The sequence below is a fragment of the Pezoporus occidentalis genome, unplaced genomic scaffold (genome assembly GCF_034315485.1).
Source record: "Pezoporus occidentalis ecotype Australia unplaced genomic scaffold, CSIRO_AGI_Poc_V1 ctg26, whole genome shotgun sequence".
Taxonomy (NCBI): Eukaryota; Metazoa; Chordata; class Aves; order Psittaciformes; family Psittacidae; genus Pezoporus; species Pezoporus occidentalis.
This window is the reverse complement of record NW_026914502.1, coordinates 5,651,378-5,671,181: the sequence shown is the minus strand read 5'-3', so window position 1 is coordinate 5,671,181 and position 19,804 is coordinate 5,651,378. Positions and strand designations below refer to the sequence as shown.

At 42.6% G+C, this 19,804-nt stretch overlaps 1 protein-coding gene across 13 annotated transcripts in view; it reads right to left on the bottom strand.

Annotated features, from left to right (window-relative positions):
- Positions 1–17,217, bottom strand: part of LOC134166408 (rap1 GTPase-activating protein 1-like) — a 39,273-nt gene extending 22,056 nt beyond the window's left edge. For 3 of the 13 annotated variants that reach the window (XM_062624053.1, XM_062624055.1, XM_062624056.1), the window contains exons 1-8: positions 14,163–14,424; positions 10,975–11,068; positions 10,326–10,361; positions 8,502–8,549; positions 7,358–7,396; positions 7,086–7,277; positions 1,751–1,854; positions 7–85 (exon numbers count right to left, since the gene is read on the bottom strand). In XM_062624053.1, coding sequence (XP_062480037.1) covers positions 7–85; positions 1,751–1,854; positions 7,086–7,277; positions 7,358–7,396; positions 8,502–8,549; positions 10,326–10,361; positions 10,975–11,068; positions 14,163–14,206 — 636 coding nt within the window. In that variant the 5' untranslated portion in view covers positions 14,207–14,424. The other 10 variants (XM_062624047.1, XM_062624048.1, XM_062624050.1 and 7 more) reach the window with 7 other exon arrangements.
- Between the last annotated feature and the right edge of the window lie 2,587 nt (positions 17,218–19,804).

The window sequence follows — 19,804 nt, the reverse complement described above, 5'->3', positions numbered from 1 at the left end:
TCTCACCTTTGCCATCTGGACGGCATTAGGAAACTCATTCAGACAGGAAATGGGGATCAGGTCATGTTTGGTGCCAGTCCGAGTCCTGACACAAAACAAAAAAGTAATTAGAGAAAAGGCTGCAGGGAGACACAAGCAACACTGGCTCTTCAAAGAAAGAGTAGCCATTCCTGCAAGTTATCCTTAAAGCAGTTAATTCCAGAGGATTAATTTGAAGTCTGGTGCATAAAATCACCAGAAAAGGGAGGTTATTTACACTTCTTATTGCTCATCAGTTGTTGTGGGGAGCAGAGGAAGACAAAACAGGGATGCTTAGTCTCTTGCTCCTTTGCATTCTTTTCTTGCTTGAAGAAGTATTTTGCTTTCCCACTACTACCATTTTCTTTCACAGAAATCTAAATGCTAAAATACAGTTCATGGACACAGCATTATAATGGATTCTTAAGATTATACAATGAATGTTTGAAAGACTGTTAAAAGGTATGTGAGAGACAGCCTCAGAAAGCAGATCTGAGGAGGTAGAAACTGGTGTAGCAGTGTTCCAGAAAGCTGATGGAGGATCCTCAGATGATGGCTCTGAAATCCACTGGTCACAGAAGAACACACATGAAGTCTCACAGAGATGAGGAAGGGGCACCTGAGGAAATAGGAGCCAACAAAGAAACACAAATAGAACACTCCAAAGGAATTAAGAGGTGTTCCTCTAAGAAGGCGACGAGGCCAACAGCCCAGCTGAAGTGCCACTACACCAACGCAGACAGTGTGAGCAACAAACAGGAGCTGAAAGCCACCGTGAAGCTAGAAAGCTATGACCTGGTGGCCATTACTGAAACTTGGTGGTATGGATCCCATGACTGCAGTGCAGCTCTCAGTGGTTACAGGCTGTTTAGAAGAGATGGGCAAGGAAGGAAGGGTGGAGGGGTTGCCCTCTACATCAAGAGATGGGTAGAGTGCAAAGCGTTGTCTCTCAAGAATACCCACGAGCAGATTGAAAGCTTATGGGTAAGAATCAGGGACCAAGGCAACAAAGGAAACCTTGTGATTGGTTCTACTACAGGCCACCCAATCAAGTCAAGACTACTGATGAAGCCTTCTTACTCCAGCTACGGGAGGCATCACACTGGCAGGCTCTTATCCTGCTAGGAGACTTCAACTACCCTGACATCTGCTGGGAAAGTAGCACAGCAGTGGGTGAGCTGTACGCAATCCAAGAGACTCCTGGAGTGCACTGTGGATAACTTCTTCAGCTAGGAAATAGATAGCCCTACCAGGGAGGATATGATACTGGACCTCATGGTCAGTAATGCAAGTGAGCTAATAGGTGATGTCAAGATTGGAGGCTGCAGTGATCATGCACATTGTAAGCTGTCCTGGGAAGATAAAGAACATTCTAGCTCACCTTTAAGGGAGCCTCAGTCTCCCTTAAGGCCTGGGCTAGGCTGCCTTCCATCAGGAAATCCATATTCTCCTAGAGAGTACTCGTGTGTCTCTAAGTAAGCAGAATAAACAGAAAAACTTCCTTTTTGAGAGGAGAACAGATGTTCACCCAGGAACTACAAAGATGCGCCTGCAAACATGACTTCAGCTTCCTAAAAGAAACTGCTAAGAGAAACTTAGAGGGGAAGCAAGAACAGAAGGCTCAAAGGTTTCTTTGCAGTCCACTGCCAGAGAAAGACGTGAGATTTGCACCCATATTGAGAAAGCTCAAGGTAAGGTGATAGACACACACTTCAACAACAGGCACTATTACCTGAGCAACAGGCGTAGATTTTCTTGCTTCTCAATCTGCTCATACTTCACAGAAAGTACCAGGTAGCCCAAGGACATGTCACTGGAGTAAAAGTTCTGGTGCTCCTGAAAACAGAAAGCCAAAATGCTTTATTCCCAACATGCTCCCCAGGGAAGTTTACCAGATTTTTTGCATACAACTTGTCACCTAAGAATAGCTGATTTTTTCTTTGACTAGCAACAGGCATATGCTGTCTCCCAGCCCCCTTGATGATCAGTGCATAAGCATATTAATCAAAGCTCATCCACTCTCAGCTCAGGTTCCCCTCAGCAGTCCACCATCATAAAGGCTCCTGAGAAGGAATAGCATGAGAACATTCAGCAACACATTTTGAAGAAATCAATTGTCCTGTAAATAAATGTGTATCTTTCACAGACTTTCCCTCTATCCATTCAGGCCCTTCAAGACCAAGTAGTGGTCTCCAGCACATTCAACTGGATGTGGTCATGGGAACTTTCTATACAAATGAGTAATGGCAGGATCATTATACCAAGTGGCTGGCCTGTAAGAGCACTCGCATCTCAGTGAGGATGCATCAGAGGTTCAGGTAACTTCTTTGCAGATGAAGACTGTTCTCAGCAGTGCCACTAACACTACTTACACTAAAGCATAAGCATGGCTCGAACAGAGAGCGTCATTCAGTCAAACAATGAACTGCAATGCAAACGTTTCCACAGGCTCTATATGCAAGTGGCTGCAGTCATACATTTCTCCTGGGTATACAGCCAACGGACTGGGTATAACGATATATATTTTATATACTGAGACAGATAGATACAACATATATATCAATATATATGACCTTTAACCTCAAGTGGTTAGAGGCCTTTCAACAAGGGATGTGAATGGAAACCTCTAGAACAGTAAGAATACTACACAGGTGGAATCATCCAGAAATGCTTAGATCACCCCTATCTTTCTAGTGGAAAACCACCTTATGGCTAGTTTTTGGAGCTGGCTGCTGTATAAACTCTGACCAAAGAACTGAGACTGAACTCATGCTTTCAGCAAACAGTCCAAATTATTAGATTTGGGATATAAGCAGGACATAGAGACTATCAAATGTCATGCAGGGGATCCAATTCTCTTTGCATTAGATTTGATTAGATTAATAACTTCCTCTCTTGCTGCTAATAAGAACTTCTATTGAAAGGGGCAGTACTACATTCCAGTATTCAGCCTCCAACCCAAGAGAATATAATGAGATCTGTATCACACTTTTGAGCTAGCACCAATGGAAGCTGGGGTAGGACCCCTTCTCAGCAAAGAAAAGTAATAATAAATAAAACAAAATAAAGAATTTCCAAACCAAAACAGTCTCAGCTACCCTACAGCAGGCAGAATTATCAGTGCCTCCTTATGCCTCAGCACCATGCAAACATGTTATACAGGAATCTGCTGATAGTGGAATCAGGAATGTGTCCAGAGAGATCAGAATGTGTCCAGAGAGGTCAGTGCAGAACCAGTTTAGGCAAGAGAAAACAACGTACTAAAAACCAAGGTTTTCTTTTGGAATCTCCTGCAGACAGATGATGTACATCAAGATACCCAGCTGGATTACCCACTCGTGGATCTGTAGGAAAAAGAAGCTCTGGCCACTCACTGAGAAGTCAGATGCTCCCAGGAGATAAAATGCAGAGACTTTAATGGGGAGCTTGATTCCTCAATTCCACTGGTCAATTGCTTCGCAGAGAGCAGGCACCATTTGCTATCTGGCTTGTTGATATACTTTCTAATCATAGTGCTGTCCATCACCACCTTACTTGAAAGATACATTCAAAGCACTCTGCATACATTTTAGCGTGTACAAACTCTTTTCTGGTATACACCAAAGGCTTTATGCTGTTTGGTTGTAAAAGTGTTTGTCATGGTCAAATTAAATGGGAGACAGAGATTTGCACAGCCCTGCAATTAATGAATGGGCTGTTCTACCACCAGAATAGCAGTCATCTCAAATCAAGGAGAGAGACACTTGCAACCTGAGAAGACAGCCAGGTAGCATGAAGTAAGTAACTAGGATTGCAAGACTCAGGGGAAGCATCACAGGAAGCATTCTTGCACATGACACAAGGGTGTTGAGCACTGGGACAGTAAGTGTCCAGTTGTACAGTCAGAACTTGCAAATTTGGAATATGTTCTGTGAAAGGAACACTCCAGACACACAAAAAAATAATAAGAAGAACTCCATAGGAGCAAAGTGTGTCATCTGATCAAAGAGTTGCTCCTCTGATGGTTCCTTCCTCAGCTTTTTTTGCCTAGAAAACATAGGTGGTCTATTCTTTCTCTGGCGGATCGCAACCTCTCTCAACACACTGGTGAGACTGGCTTTTGCTGTGGGAAAACCCTGAACTCTTTTTTCATATTAGTCATAGTTCTGACTCACTGTGAAGTGAAGATACATCTAGTGAAATCCTCTGATTCTGTGGGTGGACAGAGAGACACCAGTCCCCTCTCTGCAGAGAAGGAAAAAGAATAACTAAGACCACAGTCACTACCCTGAACCTGCAGGTGAAGATGATGCTACTGACCTTACTTTAAGTATTAGAGTCCTTATGTCATTGTCCTCACTTCCTCTCTGAGACAGAAAGAAAAACAAACAAAACCACACAAGAACACCCAGAACTGCCCTGCTACTGACTTATGGGGAAGAAATTTCATGGCTTCTGGTGCTAGCATCGTCCAAAGAAGTGGGTCGTGGAAAAGCTAAGGTATAAGGTAAAGAGCAGCAAACAGAATAACGTGGCTGCTAGCTGCAGTGTTCAAACCACAGGAGTCCAGACTGATCTGCTACACAAATCATTTGTCGTGACTGAACTTATGTTACTTGGGAAGAAAAGATGAAATCCAGGGAATCCCAAGGCTGACAGGACAGTTTATTTCTCCATGACCATGACTTTCAGGATACTAATACATTTTTGGGATGTGAACAAGAATCAGGTGCAGTAGTCATTGTGTCCAAGCTGAAGAACGGCAGGCTCCAGGAGCAAAAGAGTATGTTCAATGGGCAGCTGAAATTTAGAATCAAAGAGATACATGAATCAAAGAAGTCATAGGCTCAGGTGGATGTCCAATAGAGGTTTTAAGGAAGAAGATGGCACAATGCCACCAAAAGCCAAGACCAGAAGTCAGAACAAAGGAATAGGAGCCAAAGCCTGAAATTAACTGCAGCCAAATTTAACACTGAGCTAAAAAAGACCAAAAAATGGGACACAGGCTTCTGAGCCTGGTATGTTTCATCAGCTCTTTTAGCAATAGTAAGCCAGAGAACACAAAAAGGTCTTTCCAGGACTCAAAAGTCATTAGCCCGTTCTCTTCCATCAAACAACTGAAAATAATGAAAAACAATTAACTTTGAAAAAGCTTGGCAACTTCTCATCACCTGGTAAAATACTGGGATAATTTCATCCCTGAAGAAGGAAGAAAAGCAGCCTTGGTGGCCGAATGATTACGTGATGACCTACAGGAATATTATGATACTTGACCATCTAAAACTATCAACAGTGATAGATAACTAAAATCTCACAATACTGAGTAGGCAGCATCATTATCACAGTTGTTGATATACTTGAAGACTTCTTGTTGGAAAAGCTCAAGGTATTGTTTGTCAGTCAGATGACAACAAGGACCAAGACTCTACTGCAATTGTTGTCAACTGCAGAGTCACTAAGGCTGAGCTGGTACTGAAATAATACCTGATAAGGTTGTCTTCTTGCAGGCCCTCTTTGCATCTCTGCTCTGTCTTGGGCTTGTCATGACAGGAAAACAGTAACAAGCTCCAAAACACATGTACTTGCATACCAAAGGAAAATGGTTATGAATATGAGAAGACTTGCAGTCTCAGCAAGTTGGAGAACACGTTTACTAAAAGCACAGACTTGTAGTGAAGCAAAATTAGAGACACTTTAAAGTAACAAAAGAGATCATCACAGTTACACCTAATAATAAAAATGTCCTTTGACTACTTCAAATAGTTTCCACCTCTTTATCCTAGGTTAAGCTAGAATTTCACACTAATAACTTAAGACACAGCTCCTTCTACTGAGAATACTCCATATTCAGAGCACTGCAGCAGCAGCACTTAAACCAGCACAAGGAAAAGACAGCGTAATGGAGAAATACATGACCACATATGAACGTATGGCAAGAAAGCTTCTCTCATCAACATCATCAGCTTCAAGTGCTTGTGAAACTGCATCCTAAGGTTCTCTGTCTGGTATTCCCAAGGTATACCTTTATTAAATCCTTCCTGGCTTAAAGCTACTTCTCTTTATTATAGTCTTGAAAACAACACAGACATTGAATAATTCCCACAGCGTAAGACACGAAGTTTTACAACCTTCTTATCTGTCAGCCTAGAAGGGAAGCCTCCACAAAGGTCACTTTACAAACATCATATTAATATTGGTTTCTAGTGTTGAATACTACACAAGATCATTCAGACAAGCCCAACTACCACAGAACAGGTCCTCAGCATTGCTCAAAGGTTCACCTCTTCCCTAGTTTTGAACTTGTTAAGCAGTTGCAGAGGGAGACCACTGAATAAGATGCCTTGCAAGTATACCTGTCAGGCTTCTTATCTCCCTATGCCTTGAACCGAATCTCAGACGAGAACATGGGTTTGTTCTCACTTGTTCTTGATGGCTAATATCATCCTGAGATCTAGTCTGGGAATCGATCAATTCCCTGAACAGGCTAAAAGACCTTACTGGCCAGGCAGCAAACATCCACTTTGGGAGGCCAAGCTCCGTTTCTCTCTGTCAGACTGGAACTCGAGGAACACTTAGCACCAAACTAACTTAAATCAAACAGCTATAAAGCACATTGTCCAGTTTCTTCATGAACATTCTGTGGTGACTATACTTGCTATTGAGAAACACGAACCATTTTGCTTACTACTGCGGGGCTTGCACTCTCAGTTCTGAAGTCCCTTCTAAAAACAGCACCATCTCAATTCTCAGTACTATTACACTTTCCCTTTTTATCATCCCAAAGTTGTTATCTGTCATGGAGCCTCAGAAGAGCTTCTTAACCAAATATAAGCATTTCCTGTACAAACCTTTCTCTTCTGTTAGCACATAGGATGTTGCTATGTAGCACATATCACAGAGCAACAGGACCAACTTAAAACAGTATAGGCCATACAGTAGTTTGTACTTCATTTACATTAGCTTATGGCATCATGAGGAATTGAAATGCAGCAGCGGTGCAGTTATTTCTAAGTCCATCAGAAAAAGCCTGAGATGCATCTCAGCCCTGAGGCTGGGTGGGCAGAGAAGGCTCTGAAGGACACCCTTACCTTCCCCAGGAAATGTTTGCGGTACAGCTTGGCTGTAGGGTCACTTTCCAGTTTCACTTTACCACTCCAGGGAAAGGGTGCATCAGACAGAGTTGGACTCGAGCTGGAGAGGTTGTGACTCGTCCCTTCAATCCAGTAGCCCCCAAACTGGGGTAAGATAATGAGAGGATATGGCCACCCTTTCTGTAATACCTATTTGGAAGGACAGAGAACATGAACGCTGACAGGCCAATAAGTCCAAGGGAAAACAGAGGAGAGCAGTACTAACTCACCTCATGGATGCTGGGGTAAGGAATATACTCCTCTTCTGTCTGAAATCAGAGAAGACCATTAGTAAAAATGCACATCTTTTAAAGTGTTATGAATTCCTGATGGTGCAAACTGTGCCCTCAGCTTCCATTCTGCCCTAGTTCATCTTTAGAGTTTTACTTTAGGATTTAAGGTTAGGCTCCATTTTCCAGGTCTCAGCAATATAGAACTTTGAGAACAATAAATTTAGGAATCGGATTTCACCCACCTTCCTCTTTGAAACTACACAGAATACAGGCATACAAAATGAGGAGGTAGCCAAACTATAGAGAAATTGGATGAGGTTAGGAGTAAGAGCCATTCTCCTTTCCTTCCACACAGTGCTAGACAGCTGCTGTTCTGCAGACAGAGATGACAGTAGGGATGGTAGAAATAGTACTATTATTGACAGTGGGATCAAGGTTGTGTCATCTCCATAGCTAGACCTGAGGTATACAACTGAGCAGTCCTGAGGCACCACAGTAAGAACAGGAGCAGTATCTGAGCCACGTTATGGCAGTTGGATGCCCCTTCCATCACCACAAAGAGCACTGACTATCTCTGTCAGAATTCAGCTGGATCAGTTCTTTATGTGGCTTCTTTTTAAAGTCATTCCGAGATTAAATTTGATGTCAAGGTTGATTTTAAGGTTACTGTGCCTGAGTGGAGACTGAAGAAATGGAGAAGAAGATTTCAGACTTTGAAGTTGCGAATCTGTTCTTACTGGCCTAATATTGAGGGAAATATACCAACTTGCTAGTAGCATCTCTATGAGTCCTCAAGGAGACTAACTGAAATAAACGCAATGGGGTTTCAAAACTATTATTACAGCTTTTCAGCTGAATAAATTTTAAGAAATTATTCAAAGCTAAGATTGTTAATAATAGGAAACACCTCTTGGAACCACTTAAATTTGTAAAGGAAAGTGTTGATTCTATTTCAGCTATATAGTTTCACCCTCTTGTGCAACAGCTTCAAGGAAGAAGCAGAAAAGAAGGCAAGCACGTATGCATTCTTGGGCTGCATGTAGGCTCCCTGCTCACCCCAAGATGAAAATACACTGCAAGGCAGGTCAGTAATTATTTGTCATTCTCAGCAATTTAGGAGGCAACAACAACTTGGCCTGACCTTGAGAGGAGCTGGAAGGGAACATCTTTGCTCGTCCAGACGACTTCCCTGGAAACATAAAAGTCACAGACAGTGAACCCTATGTTTTCGCATGTCTGCTGCACTTACCCTCAGTGTCCTTCTCCGTATCTCCAACATAAGTAATTGCCTCTCTCCATAAACTTCTATTTTACGCACGTTTGGAATAAAGATGAGGAGTAAAGCCAGAACTTGGCCAGTCCCTTAGTTTGACATCAAAACTGGAAAGCTCCGAGCTCCCCCCACTTTACACCTCTTTAAAAGCAGAAAGCTTTTCTTTCAAGAAACTGCTGTCATACTTCAGGAGCAGTTATTAATTCTTCTAGTGCAAGCCAGGTGACAAAACAAGCTAAATAAAAACCCCTTATCTCTTAATAATGGGCAGCTAAGAAACTAATCTAGATGAGAAATTAGTTGGTCTGCATTTGCTGGAAATTCACATCAGTTCCTTCTGTTATATCTCTAACTAAAGAGATAAAGAGGTTCAAACCCAGTGAGAGACAGCTTTCATATGGTAAGCTGGGAACTGATAAACACTGAGAAACTTAAGCAACAGTCTTCCAGTAAGGGAAGCCTGCTAGTGATTCTTTCTTATACAGATTCCAAAAGGCCTGGAAAAGATTGTCACACCTTTCAACATGCTCTTGAACTGAACAAGAAGCTCTGCACACTCCAGCTCACTTTCTAGCAGAGTTAAATGAGTTAGCCATGCTTGTTATTCTAAAGTACTGAGAACATATCCCATAGTTTCAGTGTCAGTACAGTGGTTTCAAGACCTGTATCTGTATACACATGAATATACAGAAGATACACCTTCAGCCCCTCCCTCCTTCCCTTTTCCTTTCTAGTCTGTCAAATAACTCTACACGTCAGCCTCATAACTCTATACTGAGTTATGAAATGCCCAGCATTTTGCTGCTACTTTCCACCTCCTCACCTTTGCAGTCCCACCAAAGTCTTGCATTTTCCTCATGCCCATAATTTGATCACCCGAATTCCAGAAAGTATGTTAATTGTTTCTTATAGGTTTAATTCCTGCACATAACAAAAAGCAGGAGTTATGTGCCATGTTACGTGTTATGTTAGGTCAAAGTTAACCACAGCATTTTAAAGAATGTTGTACCGTTCAGAACAAATCTTGGTAGTCTCCAAGAATGCTCTGTGAACAAATCATCTGAAAATTCAGTTTAAAGGTTTTTTTTATTCACATATATAACACATTATTACATCACAATCTTTTTATTTGGTAGGCAGAGTTGAGGTTTTTTTCCCCTTTTACTCTATTTTAATTTTATAATGTAATATATGTAACTAAATCCACATGTTTCCATGAGAGAATTAAGCCAGAGTCCTCCTGTCTTCCGCAAGTTACAGACAGGGTCTGCAGTAGTTATTTATTAAACTGGCTGACCTTACTAAATACAGTTATGTTAACATCCCATTGATCACCTGTCATTAGCAGCTGCCACCCAGCAGATATATAGTTTCATGGCAAAGATGCCAGAGATACCTTAATGCAGCTTTGATTTTCTCTCAGAATCGCACTTCTGCAAAGGACACAACTATAATAATTTGTGTCTATTGCTTCCATCGTGATGGCTGGAGAAACGAACACAGGAAAACACTTCTGAAACCCCATTCAAGAGCAGGTACAAAAGCTTGGGCCTAGAAGAGCTAAATATTCTGCAAGCCCAAGTTAAAGGGTATTAGGTGTGAAGCGGCACGACAAATAGGAGCTGATAATTCAGTTGGCTATGAAAACAAAATCAAGAGATCCCAAAGTTTGACAGAATAACTTCTCCTTACCTGCATTTTTTCAATCATCTCAAACAAGTCCACAGTCTGTGAAAAGGAAAAGACAACAGGGAAAACAATCTGAACATTTGCAGAAGCTAGCATTAGCTTCTGTGGTAACCCACAGGTTAGTGAAGGATCCAACAGCTCTTTCCCTGTTTTGGCACAGAAACTACCTGCTCACTGAAGACAAGATTAAATCATGCTTCTTTAGCGATAGCATGGACAATACAATTGGCCAAATAGTCTTTGGCTTGGTTGCAAAAGTTTGACTTGGAATCTGACTGGACAGGTATCAGGAATTTCTCTCTTTCAATGGGTCAGACTACCAACTTGATACAGCATAGCATAAGAAATGATTAAATTAACAAGTTTAGGGTTCTTACAGAAGTGGGCAACTGTAGCTATAACACAGAATCAGTGAGGCTGGAGAAGACCTTCAAGCTCATCCAGTCCAACCTCTACCCCAGGACCACCAAGCCCATCACTAACCCATGGCACTGAGGGTATGTGAACACTTCATGGTGACTCCACCAGTGCCCTGGGCAGCCTGTTCCAGTGCCTGACTACATGTATGCACACGAGCTTGCTTTAGTCACTTCTGCTCAATGGTTCAAGGCACACCCCAACCCTGAGCCACAGGAACATGGACTGCCTTTACCTTGTTGGGGACAGCAGGAGTGAGAGCACATGGAAAGCCTTGGGTGGGAGAGTCTATAACATCACTGAAGCAGCGCTCCCCCTTCTCAGACCTCCTGCAAGAGAGAGGCAGAACAGGTAGAGGGGAAAAAGAAAGAACTTCTAACTCTTGGAGAACTCAAGATGCCAGTGCTTGCCTGCATTGCCTCCTTTGCCTTCTGCTTACTCTTCCCCTACCCAGACCATTTCTTGCCTATGAGGAAGCTGTCATTCCCTGAGAGATTCCCAAAGCTGCCTTAATTTACCACTTGCCACCTGCAAACACCGTGGATGTAACAGCGACAACCTCCCCACCCTGACAGTTCTGTCTCTGTTCACATGCACTATTTTCCTCACAACTGCCATGTAAGTGCTGCATGATCTTTTTCGCCAAGTTCCTCCTCTATTATAGATCTGCAGCAGAATTAAAGTTAGGTCTCATGGAAAGCTTTGCGATCAGATCTCAAAACTGAACCATATTAAAAGAGCTGAAAGCTCTGAAACATCTGAATATGAGCAGCTAAAGAACAGCCCCAGCTGTCACAGTCTGAGTACTAGTCTCCAAGGCAGGAGCATAACAGGGATGGTGCTAGAACAGAACCAATACACCCTGCAGGAGAGATGCAGACACAGTTCTATGTTTCCACTGATGGTAAAGCCAGCATGCCCAGGCTTTTGTCTGCACATCTTCTATTGAAAACTTATTCTGGCCCCTGCGGGAGCAGCAGTGTACACAAATAGCAACAGCATTTGCTTGATTTCATAGAAGAGAAGACAGAAAAGCAACTCAAACAGTAGTTTAAAAGACATATATTGCATTGCCCATTGCACCATGGACAGTCTCACTGCTGCAGCTCTATTACTGTTAGTTAATAAATGTCCCACACTATTCACAGTTTTTACCAGCAGTCACAACTGGGGTTTAAGTCATCGTGAAGGTCACACAGGTGGAGCTTAGAACAAAAAAGCAAGTTTCTAATACAAGAGACAAGACTCCACTTTGTAATGCAAGCATGAATACGGTTGTTATGTGATCATATAATGCAGTGATGAACTGCTATCCTCTAGCTGCTAGATGCATGACTCCTACTGCATCCTACTGCAGTTTCTTCCACACTAAGAAACTGGTATTTATAAGTCATGCAGACTCTTGCTTTGAAACCAGTGGCTACAGTCCCTGTTGTATGGAAATATAAGGTACTTCTGCAATCAGGAAGCTACATGCTATTACAAGTTCCATCTACATCTTCTATGCCCACTAATTTTCTGACAATTCACAACTTATTCTAGTAGCCCAAAGGCATCATGTAACTTGCATATAGGCTGATCGACACAAAATAACACAATGCTTCCATCCCATTATTTTCTCCTGAAATTCTAATGACAGAGATCTGTCATTTAGACAGATGCAATGCATTTAGAGATTAAAGCCATAATGTATACAGGAAAGAAGATGTAGGAGTGAGTCTTGATATCCTCAAATAAATATTAGAACAGTTAGATGGCAAGTTTATTCTAAATTAATATTATACCAACACATACTTTATTTATCATCCTAGTCATTTACTTGAAGTATGTTTGGGAGTGATGAAATTGATGCCCAAGGCAGCACATGAAAGATTTTATTGTTTCTTTTAGAAACATTAAGTTTCTGTTCTGTCAGCCCTGGAAAGGGTAAGAGCTTAATTTGATAAGCTCTCATTTTCAGAAACTAGCCAACCCCAGAGAAGTATAATAGTAGAACTTCAGTGCAACTGGATACCCCTGGGCCTTGTTCCATGCTATAGTGCTTTTCTTTGGCATGGCACTGGTTTCAATCCCGAATCATTCAGTAAAGAGTAGAATGCACACATGCATCATGGAAATTTGGCAGCTCCTACCTGAGGTCAGTGTGGTCAGTCCTGCCCTTGTTCTCTCATCATAAATTCATCCCTACACTTTGGACTGACCTGAGCTCTCAATGCAGCAACTGCTCCTGACCAGCCAATCCTGGTACAGTTCTGTTGTCAAACAGAGATCAAACAGATGCCAATAGATGCCAGCAGATGCCAGAATCAGTGGTCTTACCATACACATAGAGATGCTCTCTATTCTGTATGATCCCAGATTAGAAATGTGCTGGGGGACTTTAGAAGTCCAGGAGAATTACTTAGATTTTATGTTATCTTATTTCAAAATATCACAATTATTTGCAGTCATTGTAACTATCGCTTCAAAGCCCATTTGTGAATTTGGAACTTTTGGAATGAAAAGCACTAAGCTTTTTGTTATAGAAAGAACAGAATGCCATCCTCCTGGAAAAGGAAAGCAAATCGCAGGCTGAGACAGGAATATGCACATGTGAATCTACACTTGCTGAAGCTTAATTTTTAGGAAATGGCAACAAGGGGAAGCAGAAGACCTGGAAAATGCTGCAGACTAAACTAGGATTTTACTAGTGGCAGGTAGCAGCACATTAATTTCAAGCAGGTAGCCAAACTAAAAACAGGCACTGCTGATCCACTGCTAAAGACTCCACTCTCAATTCTGAAGTACAAGAATCCCTTCTGCAGACTTCTAAGCCACTGCCTCCACACACACAACTCTGCTCATGCCCTGTATTCCTGTATTGCAGCATCCTCTGCTATTTCAATCCTGGGATCTTTCTATACAGCTCCCTCAAAATAATTCCCACCTGCTACAGCTGAGCCAGTTTAATAACCAAGTCAATGCTAGTACTTATTCTGTGAGAAATACAAATTGGCCTTGACAGACTTCACACATCCCTTCATCCATCTTTCCTAAGCTTTTCGGGTGTAAAGGGGATTTCCTGCACTCTGAACAGGCGAGTTCCCAAATCATCAGCTAACTATTTTCCTAACAGTTCACAAGGAAACGGGTATAACTATTGTAAAAAACCTCTGCTAATCTGGAAGCTTTCCAGCAGGAAAAACAATACAGCATGATTTTCAGCTAATGATGATTATGATTTCAGCTAACAACAGTCAGTACAATAACTGGTGTCCCAGCCTGAGAAGTGATTCTTGCAATGAGACACTAATACGTGTTTTTTAATTACTCAGCGCTCACACACAGATCCCTAAAACTCCAAAGAACCAATTCCATTCCATTTCTGCCCACAGCCTCTGACCTCCCGTTAGGAACCTCACTTCCAGCCGCACCAGTACCTACCCTCCGCAGGCTCCGGCAGGGAAGCCGTGCTCCCGGGAAGACATGCCGGGCTGCTTCGCTGAGTCAGCTCCCGGGTTCCCTCCTCGGGAGCCTCCTCTCCTTCTGCCTCGCCATGGAGAAGGGCACAGGCTCCCTCCCGGCTCCCAGCAAAGCCGCGGCTCCGCACCCCTCCTCTTCCTCTCAAGCCGCGCTTCAAAGGAGAGGAAGCAAAAGGCACCTAAAGCCGGGACCGGGCCCCAGCCACGCCAGCGGCACCGGGGAACGGAGAGAGGAGGGGGAAGAAGATGAGGCAGCGGAGGATGGGGTGATGACTTCCCCCCCTCCTCTCTGCGGAAGAGCAGTTCCCCTACATCCTTCATGGGTTATCCATGGATAGTCACAACCTGCGGGAGCGCACTGCTGGGACAGCCGAGCCGGAGAAGCTGTCTTTCGGGGAGTCAGTGATGGTAAGACAAGCAGTGTTGGACAAGGACAGCAGAGGGTTCCCCCATTCAACTCTCATGTAGAGTAAGATCTCTTCCCCAGAGTGGGAAAAGTGAGCATCAAGGCAATCCTCTACAACTTCCGATTCCTTTCAAGGGAAGACTAACAGGATACCAAACCCACTAGCCCTTGGTATGTGGAGCTGATGCGTATCAGGTACTAGAGATTTAGCTTTCCATTCAAATAGCTCTCTGATCTAACATGTAAGCTGTTCTCTAGGGAAGCTCAAATTTTGAAGGGTCAGAAACATGTATTTTTATTCACTCATCAAAAAGTGAGAGTAAGATCATGATTTTCCATTGCAACAATACATACACTTGTGTTCAAATAAGAAAACAGCTCCTCTAGACACACTTTTTTCCCCTATGATTCCAAATTTCATTCTACAGGATGATGTAATGTCTCCTCTTCACATCAGGACCTCTAAAGGCAGCAGCCACTACCTTTTGCCAAGTGTCTGCCTCACACTGGGTTTGTTCTAACTCGTGAAGGGGACAGTAGGAAATGAGAGACAGGATTTGACAGAGGAACCAGGTCCTTCCATTTCCTCTTGTCTACATTCCCCCAGCCCCAGCAAATCCGATGCTGGAGTAGGGGCTAACTAATTCAGCCCACCTCCTTGCTCCAGCCCAGGTACCTTCCAGATGGGTCCAGGGCACTGAATACAACTGCTGCTTTCTGCACAGGCAGTTCTTACTCATTCACCTGGATCTCTGAGCAGAGATGTGACTGGGCCAAGGCAAAGAGCCAAGCTTGCCACTTCTGCTGCATCCAGGAAAGAGGAAGAGACATTATTTTCTGCTGTTAGAGAGGGCTGCCAGCAGTAACTACTGCCCTCCCCCATCCCAGGGTCATTAGCAGCAGCAATAGCAAGCCTGGCCATGGAGAAAGCAAACTATACAGAGGTTGTTCTGCCATTCTTCGGCAGCTTGCCACTATAGACAAGAGCCAACTTTGTTTCCGTACTAAACAACACTGGGCTCAGCTTTCATTTAACCGTCTCACAGCTTTACCTAACCTCCTGTGTGATTCCAGCTGGGTACAAAGCCCTGAAGACTCACAAGCAAACCAGCACAGATATTAAATACCCTATTTACAGATCAGTCTCCTTTAGAAATAAACATATGAATAAATCACTGCCGCCCGTAAGCAAATCATAGGCCCCCTTTTCACTTACTTATAATAAAGCTAACAATTGTCACTACTTACACAGCTGATGCAACAATATCACCTAAACAAGACTTCAGTAGCACTAAGTAGATTCAGTTCCTGTTGATACTTGCATTCTTAATATGACTAATTCAGCGTACTTGTAGTCCTGTGTTGTAATCCATATATTGGTCTGTATTTGCATAGATCATTATGCATCTTATAGTTACTGTGTGTTTTAGCAACTGTCATACAAGTTTCTGTTCTTTCAGGTTATCTTTGTAGGTATGTTAATATATGGATTACAGTAATTGGTATCCACAACTTTTTCTGTTTTCCCGGGTTTTTTAAACAGAGTTACCATTCTCACAAATGCATTAGCATTTTCTCTTCCTCACATAGGAAAAGTCTGTATCAACTGCAACACAAAAACTGATCTCTGCAATTTCATTAAGTCATTATGAGAACATCAGAAGGTCCACAGAAACTGTGCAACACCACAGAAACACAGCAGCATACCCTTCAAGGGTAAGGTCTTCAGGGCAGAAAGTGTATTTTTTTGTGTTTTACTGGAATTTTACACTCGGTCCCCACAAACTCATAGATGCACACACACAAACATACATGTTTTCACATCAGCTGCTTCCACAGATCTACGCACACAGCTTCTAAATATAGTACTGAGCATGCAGAGACAGCACCTCCCACTGCCCATTTGCACCCATCATTTTATGTCAAAGGTTGACAGAATCAGGGTGGGATTTCTTTGAACAGACCCTCATTCATGCCCCCCCCCCCATTTCTCCAGTTTGTCTCATTTCTTAACGCAGACATCGGCTCTCCCCACCTCCACTCTCTCCAACTGCTTGTCTACATAACGCAGTATAGCACAATGTCTTTTAAAAACCATACAGCCACTTTCCTGCTGAGGCTGAAACTGCCCCAAAGTCAATCCATTACACAATGCCACACGAGCAGAAGAGATCTGAATCAGCCTTCCCCCCCCTGCCCCCCTGCTATCTTTGCTCCCATTCCCCCTAGATGCAAAACATATTTAATTGGCATTGCAGGCAAGATGAGAATAAAAGCAGCTAAGCTGTTCATCCCCTACCTGAGCAAGGCTCTCTCATCCCCAGCTGGTGAGCAGATGGAGACAGGGAACCCAGCTGCTCTCCTTTCCTTGCACTATCAATTATTCACGTAGGTTGCAGTGTCCTCCCTCTCCCTCCCTCCCTTTCTCTTCCGCTGCCCCCACCTGCAGATGAATGGAGGTCGGTGCTGTCATACTTGAAACTAGAGATCATTGTCGATGAAGAGCAGCCCGTGGAGCAGCTCTGCTTCTATGCAGAGAAGATTGGCCCTGGCAGAAGGGGCCAGACCGGCAGCTCCCTAGGTGGAGCACGGGCAGCCCTGTGCATCTATATCCTGCTCCTTGCACTGCTAGTCCCAGACCTGCAGGGATGACCTTTACAAAGGAGAGGTGTTTTGGTGGCTTTGGTTGGTTGGTTTGGTTTTGGTTATTTTATTTCATTGTTGTTTTGTTTTTCTCCATAGCAAAGCGCAATTTTTCAGTCCTCTCAAGTATAATGAGAGTTATTTGATGGCAGGGAACTGGGTCATGGAGATCCACGTGTGTAGATCAGAGTATGAAGGGAAAGCAGCAGACTGGAAATACATGAGAAATGCTTCCTTAGTACTGACTTACTACCATAGCAGAGGCACTCAAAGAGGATAATCTGAGGGGGCAGGATAATACATTACTTTCTGCAACACTCTTGGTAATCCTGTGTCATGAGACTGACCTGTGGATTGGAATGATTGTTAGTCACAATTGTTTGTAGGTAAGTAAAGAAGATCCTATGTGGTACAGGTCATAGGCAATGCTAAAATGAGTTCTGGCAGACGTAGCTGAAAGCATTTAAAGCATTTTGCCTTTGTAGAGGGCTGCTACCTACAACTGTGTGAATGCTTCAGATCTGTCTCAGAGCAAAATTAGCTTTCATTCCTAGGCCAAACCACTCTATTTTGCACTGGAGTAACTCATTCTGGTCCCATCAGCCTGCTGGGGGGATCTCTGACTAGGTCATGTCAAACAACACTGATTCCTTCTGTCAATTCTTCCCATGACCATAGCCATTGCAGAGGCACCACTGAGATACACACACACAAGAACCTGTATCAGCGTACTCAAACAATAGGTCATCATTGGCTTTTCTGCCCTATTTAACTTCTCCCGTACTTTGAAAAAATATCTGCATTAATTTTACCAGAAGTCATAAATTTTCCTGAAATTACATTAAAAAATAAAGTACCTAATAAAAAAAACGTTGGTATTGTAACCTCAGTTGCGAGTGAGACAACTCTTAAAAAGAGGGCACTGTAATTGTATCTGCGATTGTTTTAATTATGTTCTCTTCAAAACTTCATGGATCAAGATTGGTCAGCCTTTTCCCCCCAGTTATGCAGGCTGGAAATGCTTTATTTTAATAAAGAAAAAGTAAGCACTTTGGCATTGAAAACAACAAAGTCTATAGCTGGAACAACAGTGAATTTCCCTGGATTTGCTTTGTGTAAGAGTTCTAAGAGCTCTGACTGAGTCTCCTGGAGCACTTGCAAGACCCTTCTCTTGCACTGACTTTTCGATGAGGTTCACTTTGCAACCTTTCCCTCTTTTGGGGCATTTACAGGAATTTTATTTCCCAGTGGACCATTTTTGTTAAGTTTACAGGAACCTTTTCTCTGAGATAAGAGAACAAATGATCTTTGAGGTCATTATCAAAGCGATCATTATCAAAATATAACTCGGAGAAAATGCTCAAATGAACAAATTAAGACTTTGATCCCCTAATTTTAGTAGAAGATAATTATTCCAAAGGTTACTGAGGAGTAATGGTGTACGGATGCACGTAGACAGACTAAGGTAAGTTTTGTCTCCAGAAAAGCAGGCTAAGAACAAAGTATGGTAAAACTCAATAATGTAAGAAAATTGGTATTGTAAATATTAGAAAAGCAGTCTTGTTTGGCTTTTCAGTAAGCAACAGATTATCAGTACCTGTATATCTACCTGCAGATACAGAAGCATAAAGGTATGCATTTTATTCTGGATAATATTAGATTCATATTCGACTCATCGTGGGACTATTCTGGCATTTTACAATTTTAAATCAGTGTTATCATAACCTGATTAATAAAATTATAACATCCTGCCATTTCTACAAGCCTTTAAATCACCCTTAGATTACAAACTGACTGGGGCTTCATGTTTTGTCTATAAAGAATCTAGGAGAAATTGTTTCCACGTTTCCTTAACACCTTCATTTGCAGATGTCACAATACATTATTGATATTACCACTATTCTACACATGGATAAACTGGCACAGAGAGACCCTCACTGTTACCCAAGGCCAGAAAGAGAAAACAGCTCGGGGTCTGTCAAAACAGTAGCATAAACAGCTTGAGACACCTGCAGACTACACTGACACCAAGACAATTCCACTCGGATGATCCAGGTGACATCCTGATAGTCAGGTGCAATGAACTAGTGTTCATTGAACTAGTGTTCAATGAACTAGTGCTAGTGCTGGTGTAATGAAGAGGACTGCAATAAGTGGCCAGGGGTGGAAAGGGGCTATGGCAGGACTCCCTTTTTTTGCAAGTAATAGAATGATGAACTGACCCTTGAAACTGCATCACCAACCTCCTCTCAGAGCCCCTAGGCAACAATTCAGTTGATTTTCAACACTTTCTGTGAGTAGAACTTAATGACATGAAAAATATGTACTAAGTTATCTGACTGTCAGTAGCATATGAATTGGGAGAGATTTTGACAGTATGTATGTGCACAGCAGAAGGACCAGAGGTAACATTCAGGTTGCACCATGGAAAATTTCAGCTATCCATAAGGAAAAACTGGTTCCTCCCATGAGGGCTGTTCAGTATTGGGAAGAAGTGCCAAGAGAGACTGAGTAATCTCCATTCTTGGAGACCTTCAGAAGTATGGATGAGGCCC